The sequence below is a fragment of the Gobius niger genome (genome assembly GCF_951799975.1).
Source record: "Gobius niger genome assembly, chromosome: 14".
NCBI lineage: Eukaryota > Metazoa > Chordata > Actinopteri > Gobiiformes > Gobiidae > Gobius > Gobius niger.
The window spans coordinates 26,615,059-26,642,986 of record NC_136865.1 but is presented as its reverse complement, the minus strand read 5'-3'; the positions used below and the strand labels follow the sequence as shown (position 1 = coordinate 26,642,986).

Sequence of the window (27,928 nt, the reverse complement as noted above, 5' to 3'; positions counted from 1 at the left end):
CCGCATAAATTACCCCATTTTGGAGTTCACCTGAAAATGTTTTTAAATGATAAAAATAAAACATCCAAAATGTCAAGCACATCATTAGTTTTATTGCACGATAAACAAAAAATCCTGTTAAGTTTTTATTTAAAATTTCCGATAACTTTTTTTTTATCCCTTTCACTTTCGCATTCATTCTTTGTCGTTGCGCCCCGGGAACCTCTGACGCACGACAAAAATAGTCTTTAGCTCATTTTACACACGTATATTTGTGTAAATCATGGCACTTTTTGAGGTCAGCGGTCTAAAGCCTCCTTTTGAACTGCGCAGTCATATCCTCCCGGGCGTACAGACGCATCTCGTTGACCGGACCAACCACTTCAATTTCGGTTTGAAAACTCAGGAGTTTGCTGTTCCCCGCGGCGTGGACGTGAGTAGTACCGTTTCAGCAGATATTTAATACAGTAAAACCGGCATCAGACGCGACATAATGGACTTTTACGCGTCGTGTTTAAATTAAAAGCGTAATTGACACTGTTTGCTTCATACGGTAAAATGCTCTCCTCTGATTTCGCAGCCATCGCGGTTTCTCAAGTCCTGCAACAATGAGGAGGGAGTGTGCATTGAGATGAACCACGGCACGACCACCTTGGCTTTCAAGTTCAGACATGGGGTCATAGTGGCTGTGGACTCCAGAGCCTCTGCTGGACAGTACTTGGGTCAGTTCCCCTAAAAACTACATAATGTCCCCAAATCTCTGTCTAATCAGTCCTATCAATATAAATGAATAAACACACATAATGTTGTTTTATTTGTATTTATGTATTATCACATTCTTATTCTTAGCGTCCAATGCCGTGAACAAGGTCATAGAGATCAACCCGTACCTGCTGGGGACGATGTCTGGCAGCGCAGCAGACTGTCAGTACTGGGAGAGGCTGCTGGCCAAAGAATGCAGGTATGAAGTTTATGTGTTTGATCAAAATCAGCCTATGTCAATCCATCGAACTACTTTCACCTGTATGGCCATGACCGGAATCATGTCAAAAAGGACATGATCCCAAATACGGTTGCGAAATGTTTCATTCAAAGAGTGAGGAGCTCTGAGTGGAGTTGCTGATCCTCACACGACTGCGGGGCCCCAACCTTTATGATCGCCTCTTGCAGGTGCCCACTGTAGTTGAGTCCCTGGGCAAGACACTTTAAATTGCCTCCAATATCTGTGTACATGGTGTGTGAATGAGAGAGTGAATGGGTGAGTGATTTCTTGCTGTAAAGCGCAAAAAAATAGAAGTGTGCTCTGTTAGACTGCTGAGATGGCTACTTTACCTTCTATGTGGCCCATACCTAAAGTAGAATATATGGATTCAATCTTAGAACATTATAGTCATCATTTCATCCATCCATCCATCTTCTTCTGCTTGTCTGTTGCCGGGTTGTGGGGTCAACCGTCCGAGCTGCCCAAATCACATTGCACAAGCCCCTTATGGCTCCTCCTGCTGGTGGTGGGTCCACAGAAGGATGGCCTCAGGATTCTAGCCTGTTGGTCTCTCATAAGGGGCTTCTGAACAGCTCTTTGTCTGACCCATCAACTAGAACCAGTTTCCCATGGGAGACCCTACGGACAACAGAGCTCCCAGGATCAAACCCCTCCACCCTGTTAAGATGGGGTTTCCAAGAATCATTTCACTGATTCTTGAAACAAACTAGTGTAGTTTAGTAGTTCATCCACTGCTCCTGGTACCCACTTTACTCGCCTGAATGCACTAGTCTGACTGATTTGTTTAGATCAGAGTGAAACTGAGGAGTGAACTATAATTATTTAAGTAGGGGGTCATTAATCAAGACAGGTGCATAATAATGTGTGTGCAATTTGGAAAATAGCATATAGCTTTTTGTGATATTTTTGCACCCAAATTCAAACCTTTATTACAGTATTAGGGCGCTAAATAAGATGTAAATGAGAGAAAGGTATTCTGCTGCTGATCCACGACACGTGCTTCTCGTTTTGCACATGAGCAAACCCCTGGTGTATAAATTCTGCACATTTCTTGTCCCAGGTTGTACAGGCTAAGGAACAATCAAAGGATTTCTGTCTCTGCTGCATCTAAACTTCTATGCAACATGATGCTGGGATACAGAGGGATGGGGCTGTCTGTGGGGAGTATGATCTGTGGATGGGACAAAGAGGTACGAAAAGCATGCCCCTGTTATGTTTACAGCCTAAATACATGCATATACAGTACGTGTTTCACTTGGCTGCATAAAAGTAAAATGTCTCCAAATAGGGACATCATCACAGTCTGTAATTTCATATTCTGAACAGGGGCCCGGCCTTTACTATGTGGACGATAACGGGACGCGCCTCTCCGGGCCGATGTTTTCGACGGGATGCGGGAACAGTTTCGCCTATGGAGTGATCGACAGCGGATACAAGGAGGACATGACTGTGGAGGAGGCCTACGAGCTGGGCAAAAGAGGCATCACTCACGCCACTCACCGGGACGCCTACTCTGGGGGAGTGGTCAACAGTAAGTCTCAAAAACACATATGAACATTACATATAGACACTCAAATAGACAGTCAGTGCTAGAGCAAGGCATTATTTTATTCATTTCAATCATGTGACCTTTATGGTGCCATTTGTTGGACTTTTGACCATTAACTGTTTATCGCTTTGGCAACAGTTCTAATTGTTCTTCAGTTGAGGGTGAGACTCATAGTTGATAGTATTGCTGCATTCATGTGGACTGGGGTGCTTGTTTCCCGACATCCTTGCCCCGAGTTGGTTTGTGTTCATGTGGTTTTTATGGGGGAAAGTGGGGATTTTGATGCCATCAAATAAAAACAGTATTTTATAACTAATTGGCGCTTAGCTCAGTTAATTATTTAAATGTGTTGTTAACACCTCAAAAGCTAAACAGTAAGGTAGTTTGTGAGTTTTAAAAAATAAGGTGAATTTACTATTTCCTGGCATTTATGTGTAAACTCAAAAAAGTTTAGTGGTTAACTAAAAAGCTTTTATTTGACAATAAAAGAACAAATCAGGTGATCTTCGCAGTCAGGTGCAGAAGTCAAGAAGCTTGTTTTGACCCGAGTTTCCCAGTCGTTTGCCCCAGTTAAGTGAGCATTTATGTGCATTTTCCAACCGGCGAAAACATTTTCCTCAGTTTCAGAGGACCACATAAACGCATCATATGTTGCATGAATTCCTGATTGTATTCATTATTGTCATGTGACGGGACTTCCAATAAAGTCCATAAGGAAAAGCATATTGTTTCAAGACATAAGACATTTAACTCAAGCAGAAATAAGCAGAATAGTGACTTTTAGAAGGCTTTATTAAGTTATTAACGCAATCAGAAAGACAAAATAATAAGAAATAATACGCGAAACAGGAAAAAATATGCACATTTCCAAACAATTAAAAACGAAAAAGAGATATCACCCCTCCTAGAACCGCCACCTTAGCGTGGTGGAGGGGTTTGAGCACCCGAATGATCCTGGGTGCTCTGTTGTCGGGGGCTTCGTGCCCCTGGTAGGGTCTCCCATGGCAAACAGGTCCGAGGTGATGGGGTCAGACAAAGAGCAGTTCAGAAGCCCCTTATGAGAGACCAACAGTCCCGTTTAATCATGAGGTCGTCCTTCTGTGGACCCACCACCTGCAGGAGGAGCCATAGGGGCTGGTGCAATGTGATTTGGGCAGCTCCAACAGCTGCCCCCACGACCCGGAAACGGACAAGTGGAAGAAAATGGATGGATGGATGGATGGATGAAAGAGATATCACAAAAGACATACTTTACAATAACTTTATTTAGGGTATGCAGATGATGTCACAGCATAAGCAACAGAGGTCAATTCCTGATTTGTGTTTATTTATAATGTAAACGCATCCCCTCTGTATTAAAAATGGAAAATAACATATTTAAGGAGGTGGAATCAAAGGTGGTTCTCCGGGTACAAATGACTGAGTTAAGACTATTACAGTAAAACTACTCTCAAAAGTATTCAAAAACTCATTCCCTCTCTAACTAGTGCTCTTGTTTTCCAGTGTACCACATGAGGGAGGACGGCTGGATCAAAGTGTGTCAAGAGGATGTGTCCGAGTTGATTCATCGATACAAGAAAGGGATGTTCAACTAAAAATCTACATAGTCTCAACCTCTTCAATTTGCTGCTTTTACATCATCACAAATCACAGAAAAGAAATGCATCGTCAATTTGATTTCTTTGTACAACTCAGGCAGCACAAAGTCGTTCACAGATAAAATGGGGAACAATGTGTTTGAAATAGAGCAGTTCAACATTTTCATTTCCTGACTTGCATCGACCAATAAAGATTCATTTTTCCAAAGGTTTGTCTGTTTGGTTTGATGATTAACCGGTCTGACTACAATCTGAAAAATATGGCTAACTTGATTGGCAAGAAAGTCATGTGACATGCCAAGCTGCTCGGCTATAAATAAATAATCTTGTTACAATAGCAAAAGTTAAAGTATGAGGGGAAGTTTATTCTCTGCACTGGATCCACCTTTTAAAGACACATGAGAACATTTTCTGGGGCAGTTGCCAACAAACCTACCTGGAGATCTGCCTTATTTGCATGGTTTTTGGTTGTTGGTAAAAACCTAAGCACCAAGAGGAAAGAGAGTTAACGTGCAGCATATACGGACATCTTTGTTTGGGGTTTTCCTGCTTTGAGTTTATGAGGCAATGTCTTAACTTCATGAAATTGTCTTCCGTTTTCTCTCTGGCCACAGCGTACTGTATATCTTGAGGCTTCTAGAGTGAATAATTAAAACATTCAACATCAACCCACTTAGAAAAGCCAATTGCTGGGTTGCAGGTGACATCACAGCATTCTGGGTTGCAGGTTCTAGAATGTGATGATGTCATCGGACCCAGCGGGGGGCAGGAGCCAGTTTTTCCTATTAACAGCATTACACTTTCACAAGTCATAGCTCAAAAGAAAATGTATGAATTACAAAAATGATCATTAATATCAATCACTGGGTCCATCATCTCTCTGTACAAGACCAAAAATTTCCTCAAAAACAAAATAATTTTTCCTCCATACAATAGTATTGGCCTTTAGAACGCTGTGATGTCTCCTGCAACCCAGCAATACTATTATATAGAGGAAAAAATATTTTGTTTTTGAGGAAATCCTTGGTCTTGTACAGAGAGATCATGGACCCAGTGACTGATATTAATGATCATTTTTGTAATTCATACAATTTCGTTTTTGCTACGACTTGTGAAAGTGTAATGCTGTTAATAGGAAAAATTGGCTCCTGCCCCCCGCTGGGTCCGATGACATCATCACATTCTAGAACCTGCAACGATTTAGAATGTGATGATGTCATAATGTCAGGTGGAGGGCGGGGCCAATACAACTCTATGGGAGAAATACAGTTTTTGTAAGAAACCTCCAAAACGAAAAATTGACAAATGTTTTTCCTCTTCAGTATTTGGTGATTGGATTCACAAACCTGTGATATTATGTTTGTGTCTGAAAGTCCTTTCTATTGGACAACATCACACATTTTTGCATATTGTCACCACTTTTTGACGTTTATCAGAGAAAATAATTGGACATGGGTTCATATGTACTGACAGTGGAGATAATGAACTTTGTGACAGTTTCATGTGGATTCATCCAGTAATGACTGAGATATGAGCCAAAAAACAAAGACAGAAAAATATGCATTTTGTCAGTTACCACAGTTACCATAGTTACCGTCAGTTGCTCCACCTCAATGTTAAACTATGGGCTCTTTAGGATGTTGTGATGTCACGTGAACGCTACCTATTGATAAAGGTTTATATTGCAATCATGACTGACGAAGGAATGACAGACTATGTATTAAGTTGGGAGATTTTATTTTAAGTCAAACAGCAGAACAAAAGCAAAAGAAAGAAAAGCAGTGCAATTTCAGTTTCACAACAATCAAAACAATAAAATCAACTATCCCAACTTTATTCAGCTACAGTAAGTTTCAACACCGCAAAATCACACCAAAAAATAACGATCTAATTAATTATCTACTTCATTCTGCAAAACTCAAACCATATTGAAAAATATATATTTACATCTTTGATAAATAATGACAACTTTTCCAATTTCCTGTTCTGTGTAGACGTTATTATACTGACACCAATCGAATCGAATTGTGCCAAAATCAAGGCCTTAAATGTCATTAAAAAGCATTACATTTGATTCAAACTTGCATCGCATTTAAAATGAAGCTAAAAAATGACATTGCAACATTTTTCCTGTATAAGTACATCAAAAATACCCAAGTTAGGTCGAACACATATTCAGTTTGGGCTGAAATTGGCCACATTTTTCTGCTGCAAATTTGTTCCGCATTTGTGGCATTAAAGTATAGTATTTAGGCTTTAAAAAGCATTAAAATTTACATGCTTCTGCCTGTATAAACATTGTAAAAGATATTTTCTATTTCTTATTGGCCCTCTTCAATAATACATGGATTTGTTATTAAATTGATTCATCTTGTTATACTGTCATTTTAATCTTAAATCCGTGTAATGCTTTTAAATCTGTTTCAAAATGTGTTGTAAAACGTCTCTGTCCTCCTTTCAAATCAATAACCGTATTTCTGTGTTTCTGATTTAAATATAACAACTTAAATACATAATTGAACTACACGATACTGAATGTTCATAAAAAGCCCCTTCACCAAAAATATCAAACTCTATTGTGTTTATGGATAAAAATGCCACTCAAATATGGAAATAGTACAAGTGTAAAGTGCAACAATGCTTTGACTATGAGCAAAAGAACAACAGATTTGGTGACGTTTTAAGAAACCTGTCCCAATTAGAAAGCTAGAGTTGCATAATGTGAATTGTAATTTTTGAAAGCCTTGTCAAAGCATTAATCCGGTTTGCAAAAGTTTATGACATCCAAGAATAACAAGTGCGTCCAACTGGAAGCTCCGACTCCTCTGACTCCGACAGGTTCATCTGTGAGATGGAGACAGACTGAATATGCAGGATCCCAACAAACATGAATGAAAATAAATGAATAAACACGACTCCAGATCTGTCATTGATGAGGAACAAACTGCTCAAAAATGGCCATAAAAGTCAGTTTAGTAAATGAAGTTTCTGGTGACTCACTCTTTATGATTTAGGATTCAGCTCCTCCTCGACTCCGGGTTCACTCACAGCTGCAAAGACACATTCACAATTAACTAAATATATAAATACTCTCTGTTCTATTCACTGTGGTTAAAACTGTCACTTACGGGTTGGAGGACGCTTGGCTGTAACAATAAACAAAGCACCATGATTAACAATTTATCTAAAAAAAAAACATAAATACAATGAGATAGAGGATTTATTTACTGTTCTTCTTCCTGTACAAGAAAAATCCAAGAATCGCCACCACAGCGACAAGGACACCGATCACAACCGCCGCGATGATCAGAGGAGTTTGGGGCTTTGCTGTAAAATATCAAACAAAAAACACAAAACAATGCAATTAAAGTTCATATTTACTGTAGTTGTTATTACCATGTTATTACTGTGGTGTAACGTGAGTGTAATCCAGTCTCACCGTTGGTCTTGATCACGGCTTTGTCCAGTTTGGTGAGGACGTCCTCTTTGACCCCAGAGAGCTGGAACACACAGTCGTATCTGTCCCAGTCTCCAGGTGGGATCTTGGACACGTCCAGGTCCGCGCTTTTCTGGAACGTCCCGTCGTGGTTGGGCAGGACCTCCCAGTAGTCCACGCCCTCATAGAGCTCCTCTCCATCTTTAGTCCAGAACAGCATGGCTCCGTCGGGGTAGAAACCTGTGGCGTGGCAGGTGACGGGGGACGAGGACGACTTCTGCAGGAGCGAGATGGAGGGCAGCTCTGAGGGGACGAGAGGAGACTGTGAGGGTTTAGGGAAGTTTAGGGCAAGTTTATGAACTAAAGTAAGAAAGAGGAACATGAATGATGAAGACAAATACAAAAGAACAAATGAAAGACATTTGGAGCTGATATATGAAGGCATAAACATCTCAACATCTCCATGGAGACGAGCTGGAGACGTCCTGCTCCCAGCAAAGTTACAGTCAGGTCTTAGGTGAGGTCACAGCAAACACAAATTTGTTTGGTCATTTTTAATGTATTTCTCAACAATAAAATAAATGCTTGTATTTTATTTTATTTATTGGGTGAAAAGGTATACAGTGTGGCTTTAAAGCAACTCAAATCAAGATGTGAAAACCATATTTGTTTTCGATTGATTTTTGGTAATTTTAGTCTTTTCTTTGACACAATTGACAGATTAAAAAAAACAAATGACTTAAATTTCGTACTGTGTTGAAATATTGCAATATTATGTTAATTCAAGAAGTAACAAACAACACAATTCAAAGCCAAGGCTAATATGCTTTTTCTTGTCTTGTGTTGTGCAGATCTACAAGTTCTAAAACAAAAAAAAATCAGGTTGATTTTTACCTGTCCTTGTCAAAGTGCTCTTTCCATAACCAATGTACTTCTTCAGCCACTCAAAACACTCCTGGGTGAGGTAGTGTTTGTTGCCAACACTCCAGGCTTTATCCTTGTCCCACTTGAGTTTGGTGATAAACGCCTCTTGTCTCGGAGCGATCCATGTCTCTGTCTCCAGGTCGAACACAATGTAGTCTTCTCCATCAAATCCATACTGATCATATCCCTTTACTTCACCGGTGTCATCATCCCATTCACAGCCATACATATTTTGATAAATGTGGACCCCTGTAAGAAACAGACATCAGTGAATCCATAGTTTTTATTAAATTCTTATGATTATTTGATTTTAGCTTGATTTTAGATAATAAATATGTCTGTAACTATAAGAGGTAAAACAAAATACAGTATATCTAAAGTTTTCTAATTAAATCCTCCATGAACCCACAGTCACAGACACAAAACTGAAAACTCCTGCCGTTAACTGTCTCCAGCCGTCGCCATGGAGACGGAGCGGACGCCACGGAGACGGACTGAAGCAGAGAGCATGATGGGAGACTGAGTGCGCGGGAAACGTTACTAATCAGCGAGTTTATTTCAATCCGGGAAGTCATTTTGTACCAACTAAATAAAGGATCTCAGAGGGAGTGAAGTCTGACGTGAAGAGAGAAGGTTTGAAATGTCCCAGCGTGGGCTCTGGTGGGACCGTCCTGTGGGTTTGGGGACACAGGGGCCGCTCTGCTGAAGGACGGGGGTCTGTGAGAGAGTCCCGAGCAGCAGAGCCTCATCAGCCCTCACACACACACTGCCCCCTGCTGGAGGGACTGAGGAAGACTCTGAACCGTGAGCTCACAGCAGTCACAGGGTTTTAACTCACATTATGACTTAAACAGGGAAAACACAGCTGGTTTAAACATATTTCCTTACGAACTATTTAACTTTTTATCTCGTGATGAAATAAAATCTTTACTGTAAAGTTTGTGAAGCTCAAAGTGAAACTAAAAACTCCTGAACTCGTTTCAGTTCAATGACTTTAATGATTTACAAATAAACTGACTTTCTCAACATGGTGGTTTGTGATTGTGTTTTGTTTTCTCTGTCATTACGAACATCATCTATATTTGTGAGTCTTTCATCGTAAAGCACGAAACACAAAACAGCACTAATGTGATTTTACATATTTTTAAGATCTGTCGAGTGTTTGAACAGAGCAAAGTTCACTGACCTATTTTAATCTCAATGAGGCGATTTGTGAACTAATTATTGATCACCTGACGTTTGTATCATTCATGATTTGGAAAAAGATTCGTGTTTTTAGTCGTTATTAAACAGGAAAATAACGGCAAACGATGAAGAACATTTGACGAAAAAGTGTCGTTTGTAATAAATGAAAAGTTACACAAAAACATCAGGATTATTATAAGTTTCCCGCAAAGCCCTGTAAGAAAACTACTGTTGTGTTAATGGGCGGGGGGAAAATAAAACGAACGTGATTTAAAGTGTTGAGTCTGATTACTGCGTTTGTTATGTTGTTGTGAAATATGTGTTTACAGGAGGAGAAATGTGACGGTTTAATTAATGTGTATTTTCAGTTTCATGAACAGACACGGAGAGAAATGAAATGTAAAAACAGTTGGTCTGGAGAGAAAAGTGAAAGACAAACCGTCAGTTTGGTTCAGACGCTGCTTTGCGATTTCAATGTTGGCTTTGAAGGTCTGTTGGTCACCCAAAGACCTCTGAGTCTGTCTGTCCCAGTACTGAGGGTCGTCTGCTGTCACTTTGTTCATCCACTCTTGTTTGGGCACTGCTTTCTTTGTGTTACTGTCATAATAATCAATCTGAAGATCATCAACCATTCCCAAAGAAACATACTCTGGGAAACCTTTGACCCCACTGGACGCAGTGTAGAAATACTTCAGAGAGTGTGTCTCTGTGAGGGGAAAAAAAGTCACAATTTCACCATAATTTAAGTGACATAAAACAAAAACACCGTAATTGAAATAATGAATAATAAGCAGTAAAAGCCGTTTTAACACCAATACATGACACCAACAGGAGGGCAGAGGTATTACACGGCACTTAAAGCTAATACACTAAATTATAAGTGTTCTATTTGTGGGCAATTGTTTAAGTCGGATCTCATGTTTTTAATGCTATAATCTTAAAACAAATGTATAAATAAAAATACCAGCCTGGTAATTAACAGCCCAACAGTGTAAAACACGAAACTGAAAACACAACATGATCAGGGAAAACTTGTTCACCCTTAAAAAGCACATTTCACTCACTTGCAGAGGCGCAGTGGAGACTCATCCCCAAAACAAACAGACAAACGAAGGGCGTCATGTTGAACTGTGGCCTGAAAAGTCTCTCCTCGACACGAAACACGTCCAGCTCCAGCTCCAGACCGACTCTCTCTGGACTATCAGAGAAGGAAACAGAGCAAACCTATTTAAGCAGGGAGGAGAGAGGGCGGGGCCTGTGAGTTTTTACACGATCTCCACCAATCACACGCCAGAGTTCACTGAGCGTCATTCATTTCCAGGCAGACGTCACTCAGACAGGTTTGAAGCGAAAGTGAAAGTTGTGTTTGATGGCGTCGCATCTTATATTTCACTGTTTTACACTAAATATGATCTGTTTTGGGTCATTGACTTTCATTAAAGCGACTACAGACTGTTTTGGTGCATTTGTTACAGCTCACCAAACATTCAGAGGAGAATCAATCAATCAATCAAACTTTATTTAGCTCTTTTTACAACGACACCAGGAAGAACAAAGAGCTTCACAGAAAGATGGAATTGTAATACTCTCAATATAATTATTTATCTATGAGGCTGATGGTTTTATTGACAGCAGGGACATAAATGTAGCCTATGTAACAGTTTGAGGATTGTACATTTCTGAACACTATTTATTTAGATTAAAACAAAACTATCTTTCTTTATCATCTATTACTTTTCTACAAATTTCATATTTTGTCCACATGGCCAGAGTGCTGTGTTTTCTGTAATCACAGTTTGCTTTGCAGGAGACTTTAAAGGCAACATCTTCTTAAATTAATATGACTCATCAACATGTTTAATCTAAGTAAAGACGCTCTGATTTGCAGAGTTATGTTTTTATCATCAAACTAAAAACTGTCGACATCACAAATGCGACACCAGAGTCTGACGCCTTTAGCTTCAGAAAAGTGAAATCAGTTCAAGTTGAGCAAATGAAGCCGAGCTGAGGATAAAGTGAATGAAAATAAAACTTGAGTGTTTGCTTTATTTAGAGCTGACTGAGGGAAATGAGCAGATTATGTTTCTAATATAATGAAACTGTCACTGCAGTGTTTTCATCTTAAAAAGTATCACATTGTTTTGATAAACAGACTAATCCTTTAGAGCAGGAGGAGACGAGTTTGTTTGGTGGTTGTACATCATAAAGACATGTTAAAGGATTGACAGTATTTTTCACATTACTAGAGAACTTTAACAGGCATTTGATCTGAGATGTGTAATAATATCCCTCAAAATCATCTTTAGGGCCAGAGGTTCTATATTAAAGGACCGGTTTTGCACATTTCCAAACCTCATGTTTATATCAAGCACATAAAACGACAAAAACATTAATAAGGCCCATAAAAAACAGCAACTAAAAGATCATTTCAAACTTTTAATATAAAGTGGATGTTTCCTGTTTTCTTGTGATCTGTGACATGGACTTTATCAGTCAGACCTTTAATAATATAATTAAGGGGAGCAGCAGTGAAACAGTCTGTTGTTCATGCAGAGGAAACTTGGCAGATCATTGACTTGAGCTCAGACGTTTGTAGTTGGAGGACGAGCCGATTATGTTAAATAGTTATGGAAGAAACTATTGGGTGAACCCTATTGTGAATGTTTTATGTTGATAACGGACAAAACCTGATGAAACCTGACCCAGATTCATGGATGAAGCACAAACTCCACTCACACAGAAAGACCCACATGTTTTAGCATCAAACACAGTGAGGTGAGAGTGAACTAACCATCATCACTAAAGAAAACCATCTGCCGTCATTTCTCATCAATTATAATCACGCCACACAAAAAGACAAAGTGCTTTATAAAGTCGGGAGATTTTATTTAAAACAAACATCTGTACAAAAGCAAAGGATGAAAAGAGCAGTGCAATTTCAGTTTCACACATATCAAAACAGTAAAAAAAAAAATTTATTCGTCCACAAAAATATCTGATCGACTTCACTTTCCAGAAATCAAACCTTATTCAAAAATATATTTACATCTGAGATAATTAATCAACTTTTCCAATATTAAAGACTATTCATGATATCGACGCCACTCGCTGTAGATGATCATGTTTATAAGAAGCCCCTTCATCAAAAATATCAAACATCCAGTCACTGAAATATATTTTTTCAGATAACTAAGGAATACAACAGATTACTTCAGTCATTACAATTAAAGTAACTTGAGCTAAAAGTTCAATTAATTGGTTTGTACATCAATACAAACCAAAAAGTCAAAGCAGAACCAAATCAAGTTGAACCCAGTCGTCAAAACAAAACAGGAAAAGGAGATCTTTGACTTCACTTTTGCTCGGTGGAATTATTACTATTTTCAGTTTATATTTTGCCTGAAAGTGACTCAAAAGTAACTCATTTTTGAAACAGTAATATGTAATACAAACATATTACATTTTTAAAGCTGTAACTAACACAGAATTCTCACGAAGCTCGATCTCATCCAGGCAGAAACAACACTGAGAGTTAAAAACATTTGAACTGGACATTTTCACAGACACGTTCAGTCCCTCAGATGTTAGACTGGGTTTGGTGACGCTCCGAGTGCACAGGTGTTGGAGATTGCACAGTTTGAAGGAGAGAGTTGGATGATTCTCGAAACGTCGGGCACCTATGTAGAAATGTCCGGTTCAAATGTTTTTAAGTTTCAATGTTACTGATACAAAATATATGACAATGTTAAAGTAACTTGCCCAACACTGCAAACATCTGTATTGTGTTAAAAATACAACTGGAAAGTGCAATGATGCTTTGTCTATGAGTTAAAAACAACAGATTCAGTGACGTTTTCAGAAACCTGTCCCAGTTAGAAATGGCATAATGTGAATTGTGGTAATTTTTGAAAGCCTTGTCAAAGCATTAATCCGGTTTGTAAAAGTTTATGACATCCAAGAATAACGAGTGCGTCCGACTGGAAACTCCGACTCCTCTGACTCCAACAGGTTCATCTGTGAAAACAAAATAAAAATCAATTTCCATTTTAAAATCGACAAATTCCCGGTGTTTCATGTTCTGGGATGTAACAAATGATCTGTCCGGTCAGAGCCACTTCTGACTTCTTGGTTTGACTTAAACATTTTTAAGCTGGATGCCCTTCCTGTCGCTCTATCTGTCTGTGCTTGAGACCAGCACAAAATGTATTTAGTTTATTAACCTTGTGTTATGAGCAAATGATGACTTTAAATCGAGGCAAGTTGACCAATAATGAACAAAAGGTGGCTGGACTTTGAAAACAGGGAAGAGCACCACCCCATGACATCATTAGGTGGGAGGCAAGTGTTTTGAGCTTTTGAGAAGGAGACGGACTGAATATGCAGGATGACTCCCAACAAACATGAATGAAACTGAATAAACATGACTCCAGGTCTGTTTGTGACGAGGGAAAAGCTGCTAAAAATGTGTCTTGTTTGCTACAATAAGCTGTTGGTGACTCACTCTTTATGATTTAGGATTCAGCTCCTTCTCGACTCCTGGTTCACTCACAGCTGCAAAGACACATTCACAATTCAGAAAGTATATACAGTAAACATTAACAATTGCTCTAAACAAAATGAATTACAATGAGGTGGATGATTTATTCGTGTCTTACTGTTCTTCTTGTACAAGGCAAATCCAAGCGCCGCCATCACAGCGACACAGACACCGATCACAGCCGCCAACGAGATGATCAGAGGAGTTTGGGTTTTTTCTGACTGAGCCCGTCTTGTCGATGTGAGTGAGTGAGGATCGGTGGTGAGGGTGGGAGAGGCAGTCACGTCTCTGTCCGTCGGCCCCAGGGCAGCTGTGAATGTAGCTTTGCATGAATAATGGACCAACGTAAAGCTCTTTGAGGAACTTATTAAGCTCAAGAGAAGCAGGAAAGATATGATAGAACAGTGTTGATCTAAAATGTGGAGAAACCTGTGGAGATTTGGCAGCTCATAATGAACAACAGAGTGAAGATATTGAGAAAAAAGTGCAAAATAACCATATCATACCAACTTTGTTAATAAAGCACTTTAAAACTGTACAGTGGCCGCACACAGAAACAGATAAAACAAATGTACAGCAAAAGTGTAAGGAACAAGCACAAACAACAACAGGCAACACAGCAGTGAAATGCAGATCAACGCCAGCGAAAAAAAGTCAGTTTTTAGGAGAGATTTAAAAACAAGTAGAGACTGGGCCTGTCTAATCTCTAATGGGAGCTGGTTCCACAGCCGCAACAGAGAAGGCCCGATCTCCTCGAAGTTTGCTCTTGGTTTTTGGAACAACCAGTTGCAGCTGATCCGCTGACCTGAGAGCACGAGAGGGAGCGTAAGGCTGAATCAGGTCAGACAGATAGGAGGGGGCGAGGCCATTCAGACATCTAAAAGTAAATAGAAGAATTTTGAAATCAACAAATTAACCTCTTAACCCCCACCGGAACCGAGCACACTTTCTCCAGTTTGGCTTTACCCAAATCTAACTGCTTCTTGGTAGAAAAATTGTGAAAATAACAACGACAATGAGACGAAAATGTGTGATGGAAACGCAACAAAATGACCCAAAAAGAGCAACAGAAAAGTGATTAAAAAGTGACAAAAAGCAATAAAAGAGCAACCAACAAAGTGACGCAAAAGTGATGAAAAAGTGGCAGAAATATGTAACTAAAACACATGAGCAACAGAAAAGTGATTAAAAAGTGGGATGAAAAAAATGTGAAGAAAAAGTGACGAAAAAGCCACAAAAGAGCAACAGAAAAGTGACAAAAATTCAACAAAAAATGTTGAAAAAGTTGCGACAACGCAGCAACAGTGCGAGGAAAAAACTCAATTTAGATGAGTTTTGTAGGTCTTAGCTTTCAAATGAGACGTTACACTGGCCGAGGCTCCAGTCAAGGAGCTTTTAGATTTGGGTAAAGCTGAACCAGAGAAAATGCACTCAGTTCAGGTGGGGGTTAAGAGTTTAAAGGGAAGAGATTCAAGTTGGTCATTTTTATACTCACGACTGCCACCTCAGGTCTCACGCGTAATTAATTAACACAGTTTTGAGTGACAGTGCAGGATTTTAGAGGCAGTTCTGGTGAACAGGTCTGAGCTCATTCTACACATTAGGACATGGCTGGAACATGTAAAGTCCGTACAGTCCCTTTAACGACTGCGTTGAAAAAAATAACATTTTTTTTGTTTTAATTAAGATGAAGTTTAAACAACAGTCTCACCGTTGGTCTTGATCACGTCTTTGTCCAGTTTGGTGAGGACGTCCTCTTTGACCCCAGAGAGCTGGAACACACAGTCGTATCTGTCCCAGTCTCCAGGTGGGATCCAGGATACGTCCAGGTCCGCGCTCTTCTGGAACGTCCCGTCGTGGTTGGGCAGGACCTCCCAGTAGTCCACGCCCTCATAGAGCTCCACTTCATCTTTAGTCCAGAACAGCATGGCTCCGTCGGGGTAGAAACCTGTGGCGTGGCAGGTGACGGGGGACGAGGACGACTTCTGCAGGAGCGAGATGGAGGGCAGCTCTGAGGGGACGAGAGGAGACTGTGAGGGTTTTGGGACGTTTATGAACTAAAGTATGAAGGAGGAACAAGCAAATCAAGCAAAACAAAACATGCTCCTAATGAATGTTTGCAGTGGGTCATAAAAGAATGGATCTGGACGAGGACCTAAACAATACAAATATCTGTAATTAAATGAATGCTCTGTGTGGCTGTAAAGTAACTCAAATCAAGATGAGAAAACTATATTTATTTTAAATCAAACCCACTCAGAGCGAACTAATCTACAATCTACTAATCTTCAAGAGTAAATATTGTAAGTGCTGTCGTCAGAGTCAGAGGATTTTGTAGAAATTTGTTGAAAAGAAAAAGCACCAGGTTGATTTTACCTGTCCTCATCAAAGTGCTCTTCCCATAATCAACGTACTTCTTCAGCCACTCAGGACACTCCTGGGTGAAATATTTTTTCAAATAATCATTCATGAATTCATCCTTGTCCCACTTGAGTTTGGTGATGAACGCCTCTTGTCTCGGAGCGATCCACCTCTCTGTCTCCAGGTCGAACACAATGTAGTCTTCTCCATCAAATCCATATTGATCATATCCCTTCACTTCACCGGTCTCATTGTCCCATTCACAGCCGTACATCTCCTGGAAAACGTGGACCCCTGAGAGAAACAGACATTAGTGAATCCATAGTTTTTTTTCTGTTTCCCCAACAGTCATCTAGTTAGCATCACAGCCCTCACTGGAATAAAAAGAGGATTATACTATTTATTGAACCAAATCAAGTAGAATTTGCCTCTGACTGTCCTTCCACATCCCGCCCTTTATGTGAATCTGAGGAAGACTCTGAACCAACCTCTAGTTTGGTTCAGACGCAGCTTTAAGACTTCAGTGTTGGCTTTGAAGACCTGCTCGTTACCCAGTCGGATCTGAGTGTTCCTGTCCCAGTACTGAGGGTCGTCTTCAGTCACTTTGTTCATCCAGTCCTGTTTGGGCACAACTTTCCTGATGTTACTGTCGTAGTAATTCACCTGAACGTCGTCGACCATCGTAAGAGCCACAAACACTGGGAAGTTTGGGACTTGAGACGATGCAGTGTAGAAAATCCTCATCGAATGAGTTCCTGTAAAACATGAAAACTATGAGTTAACAGCTATAAAACAAAGACGCACAGCGGACTGGCCATATGTCCTCTCAATTATCTCCTTAACCTCTCACGCCTTTACCCAAATCTAAAAGCTCAACAGAAAAGCATTAAAACAGCGACGAAAACAAGGATGAAACAGAACAAAAATGTGTCGGAAAAGCAACAAAAAAGTGAAGAAAACACGACAACAAAGCAACGAAAAAAGTTACAATCACTTTTCTAGTCGAGGAGGTTTTAGATTTGGGTAAAGCCGAACTGGAGAAAAGGCACTCGGTTCCGGCGGGGGGCAAGAGGTTAAAATATGTCTTTGTGGATTTCCACTCATTTGGGCCAGGCTGGTCAGAGTCCAGGGCCGTTTTTCAGCCCCAGTCCGCCCCTGGATGCACATTGAACTTGATTAACATGTAAATCACATTAAAAATAAAAAAAAATAAACAATGTAGCAGATTTATTGTTAGGATGACAGCAAAATAAATAAAAATGAATAAATCCCAAAACTCAAAATACTCAAATACTCAGTAATAATCAGACATAATCCTTCTTCATCATCACTAAAGTTACAGACTCCGCCCAGGTTTATTTCCGTTATTCATCTACCGCCTAAAAAAAGACTGTAGGAAATAATGGCCCAATATTCATTTGTTCATTCCTCCATTGTTTTAGAGTAATTTACTTTTGCAAATATAAACTTTGGATGTAACACAGAGTAACAACACGGACTCCAAATCAAAAGTAAAATAATACAACATTCGCCTAAATTCACTAAACTTTGATTAAGCTACAGTCTACACTCACGTGACCAGGCTCCGCTCAGGGACGTCCCCAAAACGAGCAGAAAAAGACACGGCTTCATGGTGAACTCTGCGGGACGAGGTTTTCTTTCTGCGCGCGACTGCACCGGTGATGCGCAGAGAAAGATCAGGGACTGGGGGCTGAGCGCGTGCGGATCACGGGTGTGAGATAGACCTACGTTCAATTTGAGCCAATGGCAACTCAGAAAAAGCCATACGTGCTATAATTCAATGGCTCTGACAGGTGTGTAACGAAAGTGAAAGTAAAACGCACTTATTTAAGCTGATTCTTTTAGTTTATTTATGTTATTAGACTCTTTCTGCTTTGTGCCAGTGCAGTAACTGTGCTGTGAATTAAGACCAGCTCATTGGATAAACTGATGCAGCTCTGTGAAAGTGAATAGGGATTGTAGCGGCCAGAATGCCTGCCTGGCCTCTAGGAGTCGCTGTGGCTGATTCCTCCTCATGCTTCTTGTCCTGGGCCCTATTTAAGCCTGGTAATTAGTGGTGCCAGGTGTTGCAAAGTGAGGAGGAACAGTCTTTTGACCGTGCTGAGCTCAAGTAAATAAAGGAACATATTGCAAGATTACTGTGCTCCCTTTTTGATTGGAACACGCGTCTGAGAGCCTTCAAAACTTTGCATCCCAGTAGTTTGTGTGGCACAAGGCCACACGGCCTCTATATTAGTCAAAAGACTCCTCGTTTGGTTACAACAGACGACAAGGTGGAGAGCTGGAGCTGTTCGACACAGCCGTGTGGGTTGCTACAGGCAGTATTTGGACCACTTGTGGCGTGGAATCTTTCGAGTTGGTGCTGTGGACAAGCAGTGCAGAAGGTTGGAACGAAGATTACCATTTTGAGTCATTCACCGCTGGATCTGGACACTGATTGCACGGTTAAATGCAAGAAACTGCAAATGTGTTCATGTTAAAGCTGTTGAACTTTCAAAGGAACTCTTGCAAAGACAAAGTTTACAGCATATTTAAGTTTAAATGTACAAATGTTTGCGATGAACTATTTCCAAAGGGAAAGTTGTTTAAAATCCACCATTGCTGCTCAATTACAAGTTGAAAGTGAAATCGCAGCACTTTTGGTCCGAAAGGCTGTGTTTGAAGAGAAATATGCATTGGAAGAACGACTGGCAAACATCAGAAGAAGAAAGGAACAACTTGATCTTGAAATAAAAATTGCAGATGCTAAATTTGCCTTATTAAATGCTACAAAAAGGAGCAAGAGGCCCACGTCCGGTTCAAAGGAACTGAAGAAACCAACTGTGGAGCTACCTGATCAACATGCAGTTGCTACAAAACAGTCATCCCCTCTGGTATGTGAAGATACAGGGGCCGGGACATGTGACCCCTCGACTGTTGCAGAGACAATTCTACACACATCCATTACATCTGATCAGACATCTCATGTAACTTCTCCATGTCAAGAGGAACAAATAACCACCTCAATCTCCATTGAAGTTGAACCCTCTGATTTGTTGGATTCCCCAGATGTGGTCAACAGCGCAGGCACAGGGCCAAATGCTGTTAATACCCTATTGGAAAAGGGTTTAGGAGGCCCTCTGGGGAAAGAGCAGGGAAGAATAGGTCTCCCTGTGTTAGGTTTTGTGGACAGAGGGAAGAGGAAGAGATTGGCAATGGCTGATGGAGGACCATTGTACATGGACATGACGAGAGTTGCTCATGAGTTGTTTTCTGACTTGGATGATGTTTTTTGGTCATTGCAAGGTCTGGACAAAGTGGAAGGCCTTTTCTGTTTAAAACGACCAAAGGCTTTCAAGAGAAAACGGTGGAAATCATAATGTTATCTTTTTGAATATTTGTATCTATGCATCTATAAGTGACTGAAATGTGCATTGCTAACACTGGTCAGAAGCTCTAAAATGTTTCCAAATGTCATTGTAGATTGCTAAAAAAAAAAAAAAAAAAAAAATCTGAATTGTTTTCCTTGATTATTTGTTAATGTTTGTAATTGTTCTGGCTGAGCAGAGACAATTAAGGGGCCGGTGTGTAGCGGCCAGAATGCCTGCCTGGCCTCTAGGAGTCGCTGTGGCTGATTCCTCCTCATGCTTCTTGTCCTGGGCCCTATTTAAGCCTGGTAATTAGTGGTGCCAGGTGTTGCAAAGTGAGGAGGAACAGTCTTTTGACCGTGCTGAGCTCAAGTAAATAAAGGAACATATTGCAAGATTACTGTGCTCCCTTTTTGATTGGAACACGCGTCTGAGAGCCTTCAAAACTTTGCATCCCAGTAGTTTGTGTGGCACAAGGCCACACGGCCTCTATAGGGATTCTCAAACTGTGGGGCGCTGGCTTTTACTGGTGGTGGTTTGTTCTGCAGTTGGAGTTGCACCTGTTCAACAAAGATAGATTTATTGATGTTTCTTCTTCTTCTCTTGATTACTGCTAATTTAGAACTTCTCTGGTCTTTGTTTTGGATTATGTCAGACCTTTAAAAGATTTGGCCCTGAAACATAACAGCATAAAACTTACGGACTCATAAAGCAGCCACACATTGTTACATCGCAGCAAAAAAAAAGGCACAATAAGGCAATCTAAACCTAAAGAGGCACAGTTCATGAAAGAAATATCGATACTATGAGTTCACAAAAGTTGATACTGATCATTACTTGTTAAGATTAGATTCTAAAAGCTGCCATTTTAATTTTCTTTTGAACAGAATAACGTCACCACTTTAGTTCACAGTAGACAGAAGAGACATTCGACTTTGTGCCAGTTTTTGTTTCATGTGGACAAGCCCAGAAATAACAGAGATTGTGTCCATGAACTCGGTCAAATCATCAGCATTTCCAAAGTTAAAAGACAATCTCTGACGTCACGTGAACGTTACCTGTTCCCAGACGAATGTTTTGACCACACGACGCCACTCCCGATGTGAAGTTTAACTATTCCAGTTTATTATCGCCGGACAAAGGGGTTCAGGGGACGTGTTATGAAGCACAAATAGATTGATTGACTTAAGAATTGTGTCTAAAGTTAAAGAGCTGAATTTAATACTGTTTTGCATGTAGAAAGATCAAATCCAAACAGAATTCTTACATTATTGGGCCATTTAGGAGGAAATCCTAATGTTCCTCACACTGACAGTCTTTTAGGGGCAGGAATGAATCGCAAATACTAAAATCTGTTCACTTAAAAAAAGAAACACCAGAACCTGATGCTTTTAGCTTTAGAAAAGAAATGAAATTCGTTCAAGTTGAGCTTTATTTAGAGCTAATTATGCTTCTAATATAATGAAACTCTCACTGCAACGTAAAAAGTATCACATTGTTTTCATTCACGAACAAATCCTTTATTTCAAAGTAAAACAAAAGGGTAAAATAAAGAGGACAGCGACTAAAATGGTAACTTTAAAAGCATATAAAAACAATTATTTCAAATTTGATGTATATAAAAGAAGATGATTTCTAGTTTGTTGTGAGCTGTGGCATAATTTATCAGTCAGACCTTTATGATACAAAAAATAGAATTAGGGGAGCATTGAAAAACTGAATATATAATTAGGCTGTAAATAAAGTGCTCAAATGTCTCAGAAGTTTGTAGTTGAAGGAAAAGCTGATCATGAGCAAAGGTTATGGAAGAAACTGGAAAAAAACTGATTGGAAAATATTGAAGACAAAATTATTCACATCTACGTCTTTTCCATCACGCAGCTTCTCCCTTTGCGTCTCCACATTTCCCTTTAAGCTGGATGTCCTTCCTGTCCCAATCGGCCACAGCCTGGAGTAGGTTTTGGGGTAAAGTGTCTTCCCCAGCGACACAACAACAGCAGGTGCTCAGACTGGACTCAAACCGGCGACCTTCTGATACCCGGGCAAATACTCCTGCCGTCAGAAAGAGTTTCAACAGGAAGGAATGAAGAACAGACCAGCAAAGGTGTAGGTTTAAAAGAACAGGGCCCAGGTGAAGATGTTTCTGTTCTGTTTGTTCATGACGAGGGTGGGCGGGATCATAAATGTGCCTCAGAGGGACAGATGTGAAGAAGACGAGGGATTGTGAGTGTATTATTAATGAACCTTAACACCACAATCAACTGAGATTTGTTTGGAATATGAGCTCTTTACATCCAAACCACAATATGTTTTGACTCTACAAGTAAAAAAGCTGTGTGTGAAAAAGACCAGTCGGACAGTTTGATCCAATAAACTTCATATTTTCTAAAGGTTTGTCTCTTTGGTTCATTTTCAATTTGATAAACAGGTCCAACAACTATCAGATTGTAGAAGCTTTGGCTAAATTAAGGCATGTGACAGAGTGTGCCTGTAAACAATCTCATGTTGCCGTGACAAAACAGAATAAAAGTGAGTGCATGGACTGTCCCACACTTGTCAGGAGCAGCAGGTGGAGATCTTGTACCTTGTGCGAAGCCTATTGTGAATGTTTTAAGTTGATAACGGACAAAGCTGATGAAGCCTGACCCAGATTCATGGATGAAGCACAAACTCCACTCACACAGAAAGACCTCACATGTTCTGGCCTCCAAACACAGTGAGTCATCAATTATAATCACACCACACAATAAGACAAAGAACTTTATAAAGTCGGGAGATTTTATTTAAAACCCAAACATCTGTACAAAAGCAAAGGATGAAAAGAGCAGCGCAATTTCAGTTTCACACAAACAGTAAAAAAAGAACTATCCCAACTTTATTCAGCTACAGTAAGTTTCAAAATCACACATAAATACCTACAAATGATCGACTTCACTTTCCAGAAATCAAACCTTACTCAAAAATATATTTATATCCGAGATAAATAATCATGACAACTTTTCCAACATTAAAGACTATTCATGATATCGACGCCACTCGCTGTAGATGATCATGTTTATAAGAAGCCCCTTCACCAGAAATATCAAACATCTCTATTGTGTTTATGGGTAAAAATGTCACTCAAATATGGAAAAACACAACTGTAAAGTGCAACGATGCTTTGACTATGAGCAAAAGAAAAACAGATTTTGTGACGTTTTAAGAAACCAGTCCCAATTAGAAAGCTAGAGTTGCATAATGTGAATTGTAATTTTTGAAAGCCTTGTCAAAGCATTAATCCGGTTTGTAAAAGTTTATGACATCCAAGAATAACGAGTGCGTCCAACTGGAAGCTCCGACTCCTCTGACTCCGACAGGTTCATCTGTGAGATGGAGACAGACTGAATATGCAGGATCCCAACAAACATGAATGAAAATAAATAAATAAACACGACTCCAGATCTGTCATTGATGAGGAACAAACTGCTCAAAAATGGCCATAAAAGTCAAGTTTAGTAAATGAAGTCTCTGGTGACTCACTCTTTATGATTGAGGATTCAGCTCCTCCTCGACTCCGGGTTCACTCACAGCTGAAAAGACACATTCACAATTAATTAAATATATAAATACTCTCTGTTCTATTCACTGTGGTTAAAACTGTCACTTACGGGTTGGAGGACGCTTGGCTGTAACAATAAACAAAGCACCATGATTAACAATTTATCTAAAAAACATACTTACAATGAGGTAGAGGATTTATTTACCGTTCTTCTTCCTGTACAAGACAAATCCAAGAATCGCCACCAAAGCAACAAGGACACCGATCACAACCGCCGCGATGATCAGAGGAGTTTGGGGCTTTTCTGTACAATATAAAAAAACACACAAAACAATGCAATTAAAGTTCATATTTACTGTAGTTGTTATTACCATGTTATTACTGTGGTGTAACGTGAGTGTAATCGAGTCTCACCGTTGGTCTTGATCACGGCTTTGTCCAGTTTGGTGAGGACGTCCTCTTTGACCCCAGAGAGCTGGAACACACAGTCGTATCTGTCCCAGTCTCCAGGTGGGATCTTGGACACGTCCAGGTCCGCGCTCTTCTGGAACGTCCCGTCGTGGTTGGGCAGGACCTCCCAGTAGTCCACGCCCTCATAGAGCTCCACTTCATCTTTAGTCCAGAACAGCATGGCTCCGTCGGGGTAGAAACCTGTGGCGTGGCAGGTGACGGGGGACGAGGACGACTTCTGCAGGAGCGAGATGGAGGGCAGCTCTGAGGGGACGAGAGGAGACTGTGAGGGTTTAGGGAAGTTTATGAACTAAAGTAAGAAAGAGGAACATGAAATATGAGGAAAAATATAAAAGGACATATATAAGACGTTTTAGGCTGATATGAAGACATAAAATCAACATCTCAACATCTCCATGGTGACAATCTAGAGACGTCCAGTGAAGTTACCGTCAGGTCTGAGGAGCTGAGCCACTGACACACATTTCTTTGGCAATTTTAATGTATTTCTCAACAATAAAATATCAGTAATAAAATAAATGCTTGTATTTCATTTTATGTATTAGATGAAATGTTACACGATTTAAAGTAGCTCAAATCAAGATGTGAAAACCATATTTACTTTTAATTAAACCCACACAAAGTGAACTAATCTACACATAATACACGATGTATTCCAAAATAACAGAGGTCTTAAATGATCTGACTGAACATGACAGCCCAAAACAAAAACACTGGAATGTTGTAAATTTAGTTCAGCTTCATTTTAGTTTAGTTTTTGAGTCTTTGATTACATAAATAACGTTGAAATATTGCAAAATTGTTATTGCTATTTTACTAATTATTCATGTATTTGACAGGGACAAGTTTGTATATTCAATGTTAGACGTGTCATCATTCAAAGCCGAGGCAAATCTTTTGTGCAGCTCTAATACAAAAAAATAGGTTTTCCTTTGTTCGAGGATAAAAACTGTAAGTGCATTAGGCAGAGTCAGAGGAGTATGTTGGAATTTGGTGAAAATAAGGTTGATTTTACCTGTCCTCATCAGAGTGCTCTTTCCATAATCAACGTACTTCTTCAGCCACTCAGGACAGATCTGGGTGTAGTAGTTTTTGTTAAAGGCCTTTTTTGCCTCATCTTTGTCCCACTTGAGTTTGGTGATAAACGCCTCTTGTCTCGGAGCGATCCATGTCTCTGTCTCCAGGTCAAACACAATGAAGTCTTCTCCATCAAATCCATCTCGTTCAAAGCCTTTCACTTCACCGGTCTCATCATCCCATTCACAGCCGTACATCTCCTGGAAAATGTGGGCCCCTAAGAGAAACAAACATCTGTGAATCCAGTTTTTATTTCATTATTATGATTATTTGATTTTAGCTGAAAATGACATAATATATAAAACAATAACAATTTATGCAATAATAAATATATAACTATAATAACTAACTGCAGCAGAGGTGTAACTAAATTTATCTAAAGTTTTCTAAATAAATCCTCCATGAACCCACAGTCACAGACACAAACTGAAAACTCCTGACGTTAACAGTCTCCAGCCGTCGCCAGGGAGACGGAGCGGACGCCACGGCGACGGACTGAAGCAGAGAGCATGATGGGAGACTGAGTGCGCGGGGAACGTTACTAATCAGCGAGTTTATTTCAATCCGGGAAGTCATTTTGTAACAACTAAATAAAGGATCTCAGAGGGAGTGAAGTCTGACGTGAAGAGAGAAGGTTTGAAATGTCCCAGTGTGGGCTCTGGTGGGACCGTCCTGTGGGTTTGGGGACACAGGGACCGCTCCGCTGAAGGACGGGGGTCTGTGAGAGAGTCCCGAGCAGCAGAGCCTCATCAGCCCTCACACACACACTGCCCCCTGCTGGAGGGACTGAGGAAGGCTCTGAACCGTGAGCTCACAGCAGTCACAGGGTTTTAACTCACATTATGACTTAAACAGGGAAAATACAGCTGGTTTAAACATATTTCCTTAAGAACTATTTGACTTTTTATCTTGTGATGAAATAAAATCTTTACTGTAAAGTTTGTGAAGCTCAAAGTGAAACTAAAAACTCCTGAACTCGTTTCTGTTCAATGATTTTAATGATGTACAAATAAACTGACTTTCTCAACATGGTGGTTTGTGATTGTGTTTTGTTTTCTCTGTCATTACGAACATCATCTATATTTGTGAGTCTTTCATTGTAAAGCACGAAACACAAAACAGCACTAATGTGATTTTACATATTTTTAAGATCTGTCGAGTGTTTGAACAGAGCAAAGTTCACTGACCTATTTTAATCTCAATGAGGCGATTTGTGAACTAATTATTGATCACCTGACGTTTGTTTCATTCATGATTTGGAAAAAAGATTCATGTTTTTAGTCGTTATTAAACAGAAAAATAACGGCAAACGATGAAGAACATTTGACGAAAAAAGCGTTGTTTGTAATAAATGAAAAGTTACACAAAAACATCAGGATTATTATAAGTTTCCCGCAAAGCCCTGTAAGAAAACTACTGTTGTGTTAATGGGCGGGAAAAAATAAAACGAACGTGATTTAAAGTGTTGAGTCTGATTACTGCGTTTGTTATGTTGTTGTGAAATATGTGTTTACAGGAGGAGAAATGTGACGGTTTAATTAATGTGTATTTTCAGTTTCATGAACAGACACAGAGAGAAATGAAATGTAAAAACAGTTGGTCTGGAGAGAAAAGTGAAAGACAAACCGTCAGTTTGGTTCAGACGCTGCTTTACGATTTCAATGTTGCCTTTGTAGACCTGCTGGGCACCCAAAGAGATCTGAGTCTGTCTGTCCCAGTACTGAGGGTCGTCTGCTGCCAGCGTCTTCATCCAGTCCTGTTTAGGCACCTCTCTCTTGATCTCACTGTCGTAGTGACTGAACACCACATCATTGACCATCCCGACAGTCACAAACTCTGGGAAACCTTTGACCCCACTGGACGCTGTGTAGAAATACTTCAAAGAGTGTGTCTCTGTGAGGGAAAAAAAAGTCACAATTTAACCATCATTCCAGAAACATAAAACAAAAACACAGTAATTGAAATAATGAATAATAAGCAGCAGCAGTTTTAGCACCAATACATGACACCAACAGGAGGGCAGAGGTATTACACGGCACTTAAAGCTAATACACTAAATTATAAGTGTTCTATTTGTGGTCAATTGCTTAAGTCGGATCTCATGTTTTTAATGCTATAATCTAAAAACAAATGTATAAATAAAAATAACATCCTGGTAATTAACAGCCCAACAGTGTAAAATACGAAACTGAAAACACAATATAATCAGGGAAAACTTGCTCATCCTTCAAAAGCACATCTCACTCACTTGCAGAGGCGCAGTGGAGACTCATCCCCAAAACAAACAGACAAACGAAGGGCTTCATGTTGAACTGTGGCCTGAAAAGTCTCTCCTCGACACGAAACACGTCCAGCTCCAGCCCAGACCGACTCTCTCTGGACTATCAGAGAAGGAAACAGAGCAAACCTATTTAAGCAGGGAGAGAGAGGGCGGGGCCTGTGAGTTTTACACGATCTCCACCAATCACACGCCAGAGTTCACTGAGCGTCATTCATTTCCAGGCAGACGTCACTCAGACAGGTTTGAAGCGAAAGTGAAAGTTATGTTTGATGGCGTCGCATCTTATATTTCACTGTTTTACACTAAATATGATCTGTTTTGGGTCATTGACTTTCATTAAAGCGACTACAGACTGTTTTGGTGCATTTGTTACAGCCCAACAAACATTCAGAGGAGAATCAATCAATCAATCAAAGTTTATTTAGCTCTTTTTACAACGACACCAGGAAGAACAAAGAGCTTCACAGAAAGATGGAATTGTATTACTCTCAATATAATTATTTATCTATGAGGCTGATGGTTTTATTGACAGCAGAGACATAAATGTAGCCTTTGTAACATTTTGAGGATTGTACATTTCTGAACACAATTTATTTAGATATTAAAACAAAACTATCTTTC

General features: G+C 39.9%; 2 protein-coding genes across 2 annotated transcripts; one reads left to right on the top strand and one right to left on the bottom strand.

Annotated features, from left to right (window-relative positions):
* The first annotated feature begins 178 nt into the window (after window positions 1-178).
* psmb8a (proteasome 20S subunit beta 8A) lies at window positions 179-4,331 on the top strand. The gene is made up of 6 exons (XM_079571037.1): window positions 179-412; window positions 560-701; window positions 829-940; window positions 2,043-2,172; window positions 2,309-2,513; window positions 4,035-4,331. The coding sequence occupies exons 1-6, from the start codon at window positions 263-265 to the stop codon at window positions 4,124-4,126; spliced, it is 831 nt and encodes a 276-aa protein (XP_079427163.1). The 5' UTR covers window positions 179-262; the 3' UTR covers window positions 4,127-4,331.
* Window positions 4,332-5,849: 1,518 nt separating this feature from the next.
* LOC306973407 (uncharacterized protein) lies at window positions 5,850-27,424 on the bottom strand. The gene is made up of 17 exons (XM_079570333.1): window positions 27,275-27,424; window positions 26,653-26,919; window positions 24,965-25,243; window positions 23,893-24,192; window positions 23,684-23,782; window positions 23,588-23,605; window positions 17,061-17,327; window positions 16,588-16,866; window positions 15,923-16,222; window positions 14,907-15,016; window positions 10,739-10,898; window positions 10,114-10,380; window positions 8,460-8,738; window positions 7,569-7,868; window positions 7,358-7,456; window positions 7,130-7,275; window positions 5,850-6,973 (listed from the first exon to the last, which is right to left on the bottom strand). The coding sequence occupies exons 1-16, from the start codon at window positions 27,330-27,332 to the stop codon at window positions 7,250-7,252; spliced, it is 3,108 nt and encodes a 1,035-aa protein (XP_079426459.1). The 5' UTR covers window positions 27,333-27,424; the 3' UTR covers window positions 5,850-6,973; window positions 7,130-7,249.
* Between the last annotated feature and the right edge of the window lie 504 nt (window positions 27,425-27,928).